This window comes from Eutrigla gurnardus (genome assembly GCF_963514095.1).
Source record: "Eutrigla gurnardus genome assembly, chromosome: 9".
NCBI classification, from domain to species: domain Eukaryota; kingdom Metazoa; phylum Chordata; class Actinopteri; order Perciformes; family Triglidae; genus Eutrigla; species Eutrigla gurnardus.
In genome coordinates this window covers 10,268,878-10,281,031 of record NC_139923.1, presented here as the reverse complement: position 1 = coordinate 10,281,031, position 12,154 = coordinate 10,268,878, and the positions used below count along the sequence as shown (strand labels likewise).

General features: G+C 39.8%; 1 protein-coding gene across 1 annotated transcript; it reads right to left on the bottom strand.

Moving 5' to 3' along the window:
- Nucleotides 1-218: 218 nt before the first annotated feature.
- smad3b (SMAD family member 3b) lies at nucleotides 219-10,964 on the bottom strand. The gene is made up of 9 exons (XM_084018115.1): nucleotides 10,568-10,964; nucleotides 6,794-6,987; nucleotides 6,573-6,707; nucleotides 6,197-6,271; nucleotides 6,049-6,099; nucleotides 4,025-4,237; nucleotides 3,765-3,902; nucleotides 3,473-3,617; nucleotides 219-2,011 (listed from the first exon to the last, which is right to left on the bottom strand). Exons 1-9 carry the CDS (start codon nucleotides 10,768-10,770, stop codon nucleotides 1,888-1,890), a joined length of 1,278 nt encoding a protein of 425 aa, XP_083874241.1. The 5' UTR covers nucleotides 10,771-10,964; the 3' UTR covers nucleotides 219-1,887.
- Between the last annotated feature and the right edge of the window lie 1,190 nt (nucleotides 10,965-12,154).

The following is a 12,154-nucleotide window of genomic DNA, read 5'->3' as shown; positions in this document are numbered from 1 at the left end:
TAAAGGAAAAAATGCAGACGAGAAAAATAGAAACATCTGTTTGCTGCAACGAATTACCTTTGCTATAAATAAAATGTTGATTCGCGCTGCTGTATTGGACTCCATTATACTGAAGAATGTTTGAAATAGTTTCTCTCCTTTCCATCTGTGGAGAAGAAATGTGAAAAAAGAAAAAAGCTAATAATATGCCACCCAACAAAATATCACAACTCCAGTACTAGGTTTGACCAACACCGTTTTACAATGGTAGCGTTTATTACAGAACAGAAATATTGGAATGCATTCATGTACAGGGGTTTCTATTTTTCTTGTCACTGAGTATTAACAAGCTGTGGTTTTAAAAATGACTTGCAATGCAATTTTTTTTCATTTTCACAGATAAATCAATAGTTATTTCAGAACAAATAAAAGGCTACATGAGGGAAAAAACATGTACAAATCACAAGTACTGATACAGAGCTAGCAATTACCTAACGCACTGTAGTACACAGTATTTCAGTTAGCACCGTGTAACTCTTCACTAGATTACATGGTGACTCAGTGCTATGCAAGTGCAGGATAAACAAGGTGGCTTCATAGACGATGACCAAGGACAGGGAGCATATTACACATGCCTTATACTGTAGCAATGTACATGTAATATACAGTATTTACGGGACAAGCAATTACCACTAGAACTAAAGCGTTAACACTAATCAACACAGTAGATTGGAAGTGCATCATTTACCCACAAGGAGCAGAGTGTAATATTGGCCAACAGTTGGAAATACATGAAAAGATGTGCATGTATGCTTTTACCCTACATGCCATCGATGGATGATCCACTGCCATAGTCGCTGCCAGTAGGTAGCCTTCACACAGGTGCCTACAGCTGCAGTAACAGCTGGTACAGTAATCCTTTGTTGCCAGGTAAGAAAAGACCCAAGTTTTGGATCATTAAAGCAAAGTCAATTTGTGAATCTACACATGCCAGAGGTCGGTCAGGTTCACTGTTTCAAGCACTGCATGACTACGAGAAATCACAAGCTATAAATATTTATGTACAATCATATTGAGGCAATAAAAAAAATATATTCCCATGCAGGACAGTATGCAAAAATAACTTATAAAATGTCTCTTTCACTGAGCAAAATAGTTTTCATACAAGGGTTATTTTCAAGAAACAATGGTTCTAATGTCTATATTTAGTTTAAAATAGATAAAATGCCAATTACATGATCAGATAATTGACACTTTAATTAATATAGATAAATCAGTATGGGCAAAGTACCTTGTACTTAAGATATTAATCAAATATATTCTAGTCACTACGCAGAATGACATTTTTCATATTAATTTATGGTTAAATTGATAAATAAGCCTCTTAATTCAGTGATTACAAAGAGTGGTACTGGCACACTGAAACACCAGTGGTGATAGCGTATTTTAGCTAATTCATAGAATCAAAAACGTTTTGAAACATGTAAAAGGTGACCAAGTTGAAACTACCATAACTTCAACTTGGGAAACAACCATTTCGATCTCCTTTGTAAAAAAAAGTACAACACTGAGCACAGACATGACATCTGAATGAATAATGAAGAAAATGTGGTTAGTCTTTTGAAACCTATTGCAAATACCCTGTGGCTGCCCGGTGAACACATGAATACAAAAAAATGTACAAGTCCTAAAATAAATATCAAATGGAGACACTAAATGGTAAAAGGGAAAGTGCTATAGATGTGAGGTGAAATGTTAGGGACAGCGAGGGGGGAGTGAGTTGCTGATTTGATGAATGGCGTCTCTTATTATCACTGAGAGGCGTTTGAGTTTTCCAATGTGTTTTGTGGATATGTGTTTGTGTTTATGTGGATGGGAAGGAGGGTTTCAAGGAAGCCTGTGCTGCTCCTAGGACACACTGGAGCAGTGGATGCTGGGAGAGCCCATCTGTGTGAGGACCTTGTCCAGCCATTGCAAAGGACCATTGAGATGCAGTTCTATCCAGCAGGGGGTGCTGGTCACTGTCTGACGTCTGCAGTGTACAGAGAAAAAAAAAGAGGGGCAGCACAGTTTGTCAAACTACACCATAGTACCACACATAACAATCTGTGTCATTATTAATTTAACTTCATTTAATTGCACCAATTTCATTGGGGTCAAATGTCCCTTTTCCTAAAAATGATCATCCATTAATACAGGCTGGTAAGACTGTATAAAACAAGTTCCAGCTTATACTTTTCTGGATTCAGTGCAGTGGTGACGTGCTCATACAAACTGAGGAGGCAGGTGTCAGCAATACGTCCTAAGCCTCCTCATTCTCTTCATAAACCAAATATTACATTAGTGTTGACGAATGGAAATTATTGTAAATGATGCCTCTCCATCTCAAAGTCCCATGCTGAATTTTAATTCCACTACATCCCTGTAGGTCAGTCCCCCCACAGTCCGAGTGAGGATTTTGTCATTGATTATAGAACGCTACAGTCTACTCAGTATTGCTCGTCTTAGTTGAATAAGTACCGATGCTGAAGTCAACTCTACAGGCTATTTATGAAGTCATTCAAGTTTCTATCGAGATGTTTTCCTCCATGGTGTTTGGTGCCAGAAATATAACACGCACCGCTCATGGTCCAGTGGGAATCCCCCTTTGCAGATGATGACTGAAATGTGTTGACCTCCCACTCCATGTCCCCCTCACGAATGCATGCCTGCAGCATTCTTCCTCCGTTACTCAACCCTCCCTCGCCGACTCACAGCAGCACCCTCCCCCATCATCCTTTTTCCTTTCCAAGTCTGCTACCGTCTGTCCACAACATTCATTCATTTTTTTCATCCTTAAAATTGAAATTAATTATCCTGACCATAATCATCAAAGCTCTCTCCCCTTGTCATTTTAAATTATGGGCACACAAATGTAAGTAATGAAACTTCTGTGTAATAAATGTGTCCAGTGGAACAGACTCAAAGAAAACAAGAAGAGTGCTGAAGCCAAATGTTTACCAATAACTTTAAACACACTGGGACAAAGGCAATGGCACAACCTTGAAAGCTGAAATAAGAACCGCTAATTGAACACTTAACTATGGATGGGCTTTTTACACAAGTAACAAACAACTATAAATGAGAAGGTGAAGTGTAGTTGTGAGAAGGGAAAGGTACACAACGTGCCTCATCTTGGATGTAAACAGCTTTATGTGCTGTTGTGTCTGTAGCTTGATGTCTTCTACAAAGAGAACAGCCCTGAGCACAGAAGGACAGGTCTGCAGAGGGCCCACTTAAGACCCCATTAAATTCTCTGTTTCCCTCCCACACTGGGGATTACTCAGACCTGACAGCCTCTCTCAACATTCAAGTGTTCAGCAAAGTACATAGTACCATAAGAGAGATGAACATGGGAAGAATGCATGCGACAAAACAAAGCTGTAATCAGTCGTTATTTGAGCATTTTGGCCACATTGACAAGTCAAGCTCCTGTCAGTCAAACCTTATTTACCTGTACTCTGCTCCCCAGCCCTTGACGAAACTCATGCGAATAGTGCACATCCTGGTGAGCTGGTAGACAGCCTCAAAGCCTTGGTTGACGGACTGGGCAAGCAGCCCAGCAAACTCCTGGTTGTTGAAGATCTTCAGGTTGCAGCCTTCAAAAATATTATTCATTTTATTATTAATAGCACGGAGAACAAAACGATTTCAGTGACAACAGGGATTTAGAACTCAAATTATGCTCTGGGTATTACCCCCACCCCGATAGCTTCATTTGTTTGTGTGTAGCCTCTCATGCTAACCTGGAGGTATTTTGCAGACAGTTGCAGGATGCCAGCCGTAGCGCTGGTTGCAGTTTGGACTCTGAACAAAGATGGCACTGTCACTGAGACACTCTGCAAACACCTCTCCTCCGATGTAGTACAACCTCACACCCCGTCCTAGAAAGGCAAAAGAGAAGATTCTCATGCAGCACACGGCTACCTGCTGATGATGCAAAGTGCAAATGTAAAAGGCGAGTTAGATCAGAGCTTATCCTGCGCCTGTGACGTAAGATGAGTACCTATGTGTCTGCGTGTGAGCTCTACAGCTGAGTTGCGGTTGACGTTGGACAGCAAACCCAAACAGAAGCGTTCGGAGTTGGATGGGTCTGTGAATCCATCCACTGTGAGGGAGGGTTGGGAGGCATGGAAGGTCTCTCCTACTCGTTGGTTCAGCTCATAGTAGGAGATAGAGCACCAGAAGGCAGACTCGCAGTATGTCACAGGTTGTAAATCTGTGTGAGCAGAGGGGGGGGGGGTTAGACGGAGAGATATTAGCTGAGATATAAGCACCAGTTAGGTCCATGAGAAAAGGGTTAAGAAATTCATGAGAACAGGTACTGCTTTGTGGTCAAACATCCATTTGATTGTGAAGATGCACACAACTGATAAAGTTTCCCTTTGATTTCTCTTCAGAAGTCCTTTCCCACGACCTCCAGGCCCCAGCCAGGAATGGCTAAGACATGACGCACGTATTTATTTTTTTAACAATGACCTCCTGGTGGCTTTCCACATAGATAGAATAACCTGGCAACCGGATATTATTATTATTGCATTACCTTGAGCTGTCTGTTGCTGGCCTTTCCACACACAAGGACGGACCAAAGACAAAGACTCCATTCATACCACACTTACTCTGTTACTGCCCTGAGGCGAAGCCTCCCAGACGTTGTCCACTGCTCCAGTATATTGCTCAACCGTCTCCCTCTCTCTCTCTCTCTCTCTCTCACACACACTCACACACACACACACACACACACACACACACACACACACACACACGCTCACCCCTACAAAGACACTCTGAACTGATAGTCTGTGGACTTCATACAAACAATAAGGCATCAGTAACTTTTGGTTTACTAACTTGTTCATGTCCATGAGCAAAGTCAGAAGGGGGAATTTAGATAAATAACATAATTATACAGTGCTGCCTTAGATTAAAGCTATCCTCCTATAGTATTTTTTTTCTAGAGAGAACGGGTACTACTTTTTTTTTTTACCTAGGGACCCACTTTTTAAAAAATGACAAAACATTGCACCCCAATACACAATGCGCCTCAACTATAAATCATCAGAAGAGCTCAAATTACATTATCTTGAATAGGTAAACCAGTCATTTAAAAAAGATAATTAATTGACAAGTCACAATTTAATTTTATGCATTTGTTACTGAGAACACAAACATTAAATACTTCATAAATGAGACCAAATATATTCATTCAAGACAAGTTAACAGGCTATCTTATCCTTTTCATGTCGTCTCATCAGTTAAACGATATACATTTACGTCATCAGTTAAAGAAACACAGTGTACACTAGGCTTTCTTATTAGATTCAATGGTATCCCAATTATCTGATACGAACATTCAGGCTTCCTCTGTGGCTCAAATGTGTACTGTACATTTAAAAAATAAATTAATTTGACAACCCTAATCAAATCTCCTTGTGGGTCCCAGTCTGTAGTCGAGTAAGGTGGGGATGGATCTATTGTTGCAGGAGGATTCAGATTGAAATATCTATAGTACCAAGTCAATACAGTACAGTGCAGTGTACTACCATTTGTAGACCAATCATTTCCAGTAGTAAGACAACATAATTAGACTACTCTGACAGATGTTTAATTTGTATGATTGCTCCAGCATTTAACTGTAGGCGATGTCAGTAAATTTAGACTTCAATGGATTAGTTATTAAAATGCTTGGACTTTGTGTCGTTAAGCCGATACAAAATGACAGCATAATGAGAACTGTGCTAATTGCGTTCCAAACCTGTTAGATACTTAAAAAACCGGACAGAAAATTGAAACGATTTAATTTTTCTGCTCACTATTGAATCAACAAGTGAGTATCTATTAGATGGCCAGAGAATGAGCAAACATTAATAACATAGTAATGACCGCAACATGTCATTTGATTATTGTTGGGAAAAGGCCATGCTATAAGCAGTATTATACCTTACAAAATGTCATTGCTACCAACCACATATGAGCACATGATAATTGATATGCTCTGTAATTAAAGCTGATGCCTTTGGTTCTGCTTACCAAGATTACTGCTTGTGGGTGACACAGGATTGGGCGACAGGCTGGGGGAACCTGAAATAGAGCAGTAATAGAAGTTTGGTTCATGATCCAGATAAGGCATAATTAGAACAGTGTGAGCTCTAATTGTGTATACTTTCATATGACTCACCTGTGTCCATGCTGTGGTTGAGCTGGTGATCATTTGTCTCACCATCCTCACTCAGATACCCTGGTGGGGGAGTTTCTATAACATACAAACAGACAAAGATTAAAGACACACTCCTGGTTTGACATGTTTTCAACTGCCGATACAAGCTTTTGTAACATAATGAATGCTTTGCATTCATTTTTTTATGTGTACGTTTTAGGCACATCTTGAAGATTAGAGGCTAAAACATCAATGCAACAAGCATTTACCAAAAGGGGTTTCTTACAAATAAGTTCCCAGTTGCTACAAAAACCAGATGGGTTCCTCCAAATTAAGCACACACTATATAATCAACAAGAATTTCTGTGTTCAAAAATAATGGCACTGTTTTTCTCACCAGGAATATAGTTACTCCGGGGCTCAATGCCAGCAGGAAAGTTGGTGTTCTCAGGGATGGATGGGCTGTAGTCATCCAGCGGTGGAAACTCTGCAGGGATATCTGTGTGTCGTGGTACTAGGACAGGAGGCAAAACTGGAGACATACAAATACTTAATTGAGGACCAATTCAGTTCTGTGTACACTATAATTTGGATCCTGTAGCAATTAACTGCACTCACTTGGTGTCTCCACCCTCTGGTAATGGTAGGGGTTGACGCAGACTTCATCCTTCTTGGTGTGGAAGGCAAATTCACAGTGGTCGACAGCCCTCAACTCATGGTGGGACTGTAGGTCCGGCCAGCGCCACAAGCGACAGTAGATCACATGAGGAAGGCCTTTTCTGTGGGAGACCTGGAGACGCCCATCTAAAGATCTGAACGACATCACCAAAAAGACTGTTGTGGTACATGCAGATGAAAAGTAATCAATCAATGTGTTGCTGAAATCAGGTTTTTGAATTATAAGATAAACCTTTAACACATTTGCTAGTTCCATATCGATCAACCTTAACTGAGGGGAGAACACCAAAACATTTGACTTCAGACTATTTCTACTCGATGATGCTCACATGGTGTACTTTATAATGTTTTTCCTTTACTATATTAAAATAATATAAGCATGAAATAACATTTTATGCAAACCCTTTTATGCCTACCATTACCATTCCCCACAGCAGCACCGGTCAGGGAAATATTGGCGTCACTGAACCATCTTAAAATGACCCCAAATGCCAAGAAATCATTTTGGAATACAAACAAATGGTTAGTTGCAAATTCTACAGAAATTGGTCTTTGTAATGATCAAATGCATAAGTTGTCTATTTTAAAACAAACATTGACAATGTGGGTTTATAATTATGATGTGATAATAAGTTCATATTGCCATGAAAATGGCAATTCACAAATTCAAGTGTGGTGAGGACTTTTTTTCTACTGAACTCAAAAAGAGTTGAGCTCATTGTTAAGTTGTCATACAAGAATCAAACGGTTCTCGTTCTTTACCATGGCTTAGCCTCCTGTGATGTATGTAAGAGAGGACTTGGGGTTCAAACAAACTTGGTGCTAGTTTCAAGGTGAAAACATACTTTAAAAAAAAACATAATTATTTCTAATAGTTATATACAGCTGATGATGTCTAGAAATCTCAAGGCAACATTAGAATTAGACTTATTTATTATTTTAGTCTGAGACAGAAGAAATGGCCAGTGACCCTGTCACAGCTGTGATAAACTATAGAGCTAAATAAGCCATAGATTTTTGGTCATAATCAAATAAGGTGCCATGTTTTACTATTCAAATTGGCCATCGTCTATTCACAACATGAAATTATCGGATGTGCCAAGATGAATCACATGTTTAAAGCTCAAAATATATATTTTATTTTAGATTGGTGGTCTGGATGTCCATTCGCTGCAATTAAAATTATATTCCACCATTTTGTAGTTTCAAGCATTACAATCAACAACTAAATCAAGCAACCTCTTAACTTTTAAATACTCTACGATTTAAATGAAAAAGGCTATGACACAGTTTATCAGAATTTTAAAAAAGGCATCATCTACCTCAAACATGCAAAGAAGTTAAATGGGGCTGAGAAAGGACACAGTCCCATTGCAATCTGAGCGGTGGGATACCTAAATAGTTGGAAACATCTTCCAAACACCCACCACCATCAGTGACCACCGCAAAAGAGATTTCAGAGGGTTCAGACTCATCATCCACCACTGCCTCTCGCAAAGAGGGTGTCTCCTTTTTTGGGTCAGCTGAGGTCAGCCTTCCCTTGCCTCTGCTGAAATTGGCCTTGGCTCTGTCCAGTCTGCCAGATTTGCCACTCTGACATGATGACCGCTTGAACACCCAGCTGCAGGCAACCCTCTTATCCACCAAGCATAACAACTACTGTACAACAGCCAGCTGGGGCTTCACAGGCATCTCAGCAGCAAAGCAATACCTCTTATCCTGTCACAATCAAGAGAGAAACCACTTTCTGTTGAAGAGTTTGGCCTCAAAGCCAACATCAAGGCATTACACAACAAAAGTGTTTCTTCAAATGCAAGCACTGGGCAGTACACACAGTTTGACTATGCATACCACACAGACTGAATTTCTGTATACTCAGCAGATAGCAAAACAACTGTAATTCTGTAAACCTACAGTTCTGGACCCACTGAGATTGAAGAACAATTCAATGGCCTCAAACCCTCCTGAGAGCCTGGAGCACATTCACAACTACTGAGAAACGTTTCTTAATGTAAGACCCATGCACTAACTTCTATACACACTATGATGAGGAACTCCATTTTTTATTTGATGATATAACATTCCTTAGGAGAGAAATCTTTGAAGGACGCTTAACAATTAAAGAAGTCACCGAAGATGTATTCTCACTTTTCCTATGCTGCCCATAAGCAGCAGGGCCAAGAAATGTAGCTGCCTTTATCAATGCATGAATAAAGGATAGGGAGACGAAAAAGAATTTTAAAGAAAATGGAGAGAGTTTTTCTGCAAACACTAGCAGTAGTTCACATTGAAGAAAGTACCGGTATGCAATGTATTTGCAGTCAACTCTATGTTATTATGTATTTTATCTGAGTTATCACTGAAGTCACTGCTAACCATTTTCATTTTATTTAAGGCCACATTTTCACATCTGGACAGGACAACAGACGAAAAGAGGTCATGGCTAACACTGACTCAACTAGAAAAGCAATTTCAGTAGAAACTGCAGTGTGAATGCAAGATGCTGAAAAGCTGAGGCTATGCTGAATTGGTTTAATGCGCAAGAAAGTGAAGTATTAGAAATAGGTGAAAAATTGGGAATGGGTTTAATAGTATGAATGTCATTGAATATTTTAATAATATCCCATACATATTGATGTTTGAATGATGTTTCTATGTTAAAAAATGTGGAAGAAGGAATAATAATAAAGACGTAGAACAACATAGGTTGTTAATGCTTCCAACATTCACACCAATTACAGTGTTACTGGTGGTTGAAGACAAGCGTCCAACAAGTAAAACGTCCCTGAATACATGGATGGATATATCAAACCACGTTAATACATTTCATTGACATTTGGGGGACCCGTTCACCCCACTCAGAATATGTGTGCACAGTCTTGCATCACACTAATGCTGTCTATCCCATATGTGGGAATCCCAAACCAAGCCTTAATTCCAACTCTCCCAGAGTACACACTCCAGTCTAAACATCCTCGATGAGTCAGAATTGCTTCAGCAAACCAGCTCTTCTCCTATTCTCTTCACACGTGTGAACGTGGACATACTTGTTTACAGATGTACCACCTGCAGTTACTATGTCAGCAGGTCATACGTGCTAAGACATTTTTTAAAAGTTGTTCAGGCATTTTGAAATAACACTAATTACTATGTACGTCACACTGTTAGGTTGCTTAACTTGTACTTACCGGTCTGTCAGTCATGCCAAATAACGATACTGACTACATATGAATGTGTAGCTGAAGCAGAAGCGTTTACTGACATTCACAACACTAACTCAAATACACAGACGTAACAGTTTGCAATGTAACGTTATCGATACGCCAGACTGATAAAATGCCAATTGGCTATCAGCCGTTTACACAAAAAAATTAAAATGTAAGCTGAAAAGCAGGTCGGCTTTACTTGTTAATATTAGCTCCACTATGTTTTGTTGTTTTTGCTGTAGCAGCTAAAGCTAACTACCAATGAAATCCAAAGCCACTGCATAACATCACACTTTATCTCTTCATCAATGCATTTGGTAAATAACCTGTCAAAGTTAACGTTAACTAGTTCACAAGGGAAATTGCTTCACTAACAAAAGCACGAGGTGTCTAATATTAGCTCAAGCTAACCAGCAACCTACTTAGCTAGCGTTAGCTGCATCGACAGTAGCTTGCCAGTTTCAGCTAGCTAACTACGAGGCGGCTAGTTAGGTGTGTGTGTTGTTACCTGGGTATGGTTATGCATTTCGTGTTGACATTCTGCGTCGTGATAGCTTTTTCCAACTCGTCCAACTGCCCCGTCTTTTTCAACTTCTTCACGAGACTTTTGACAGCCTTTTCGCACCATTTCTCCTCTTGCCCGTTCTGCTCTCCCTTCTTCCAGCCAAGAAGCCTCTTCACGATTGGAGGAGTGAACGGCAATATAGACATTTTAAAATGCAACTTACCGTGGAACAATTAGTTACGGTACTCTGGTTTGATTTCCAGATGTGCTACCATCACAGTTAGTCGTTCCTATAACAATGACTAAGTTAGCTAGTTAGCTGAGATGGCTAAATTCCCGGACAGACGATTGGCTGGTCGCTGCCGGGGGACTCAGCAGCGGTTGCGGCTTGCGTCGCAGGTTCACTCTGATCGTGGGAGTGGAGCAGCTCCTCCGCCTGTCTGTCTGTCTGCCTGTCTCTCTGCTCCTCCTCCTGCTTCTCAATCAGCTGCTCTGTCCTCCACCTGCACCAACCAAGTGTGTCAAGATGACAGCTTGACTCTATTTTCCTACATTAAACATTGTTAAATTGGGGGGAATCCAACAGCTAATTTAAATAAAATCAAGTCCCTTAGGCTTTTTAATTCAGCATCTTTAACGATTAATGCATTCTCTCTGATAAAGTAGATTTAGATTGCGTTTATCACCACAATTCAGATGCAGTAGGGCTTTGTTGACATTTTGTGAAAGACTGCATCCTCTCAATTCAGTTTTTAATTCATGGGTTCTCAGTGATTTGAACCTTGCTGCATGCATCTTTCAACATAAGCTAAATTAAAGAGGCAATACATGGAATCAGAGATATGCCAACACTGAAAAGTGATCCAACTTTTGCATTTCTGTGTCTATGTATAGAAGACCCTAAGAAGTAATCCCTTTCATCCCCTCATAAAAGTGATTTGATTTCACCACAGATGCATTTTTCCAGAAATGGACGAGGGAGGTGACTGTGCATTCAGTGGTAGCCTATTTAGGGTTTATGGTGTTATTGATAAGTGCACCCCATGGTTGTTGCCTCCAGTAAACAGCAGTGTGCTTGTGCTATAAATATACCAGCGGAAGACCCAGCCCCCTTTCCTTTCTCTATTTATAACCTCCATCAATGACTACTGCCTATTTTTAAGTAAGTATTTGGCAAGGCCTCTTACTTCCTCCTTAACTAAATATTATAGCTATATTGGCAGTGGCATCTGATAACTAATATTAAAGGACTTTTCATGACTCTCTGTAGAACATTCACTTGCTACATGTATCTAAAAGTATTCCCCTGATAAACAACGCAGGGTTTACAAGTATGATCTCAACTAGTATTATTTCCATTATGGATTCATCTAATCATTTCTTTTCTCGATCAAACAATGAATCCGTGTGGTCTGTAGAATGTCAGAGCATATAAAAACTCTCAAATCAGTTTCTCAAAGCCAAAGGGTGGAATCTTCAGTCAGACATAATTTTATTGACATAAAAAACCCTGAAATGTAATATATCAATCTTGCTTTTTCAGGATACAATAGTGCTGACACATATTGATATATAAAAACGCAGTGTTTG

Coding starts and splice junctions, on each gene's coding strand:
- smad3b (XM_084018115.1), bottom strand. CDS start 10,770: ATGTCTATATTGCCGTTCACTCCTCCAATCGTGAAGAGGCTTCTTGGC. Junction 6,988..10,567: donor AAATGCATAACCATACCCAG/GTAACAACACAC, acceptor GATGTCGTTCAG/ATCTTTAGATGGGCGTCTCC. Junction 6,100..6,196: donor CAACCACAGCATGGACACAG/GTGAGTCATATG, acceptor GCTCTATTTCAG/GTTCCCCCAGCCTGTCGCCC.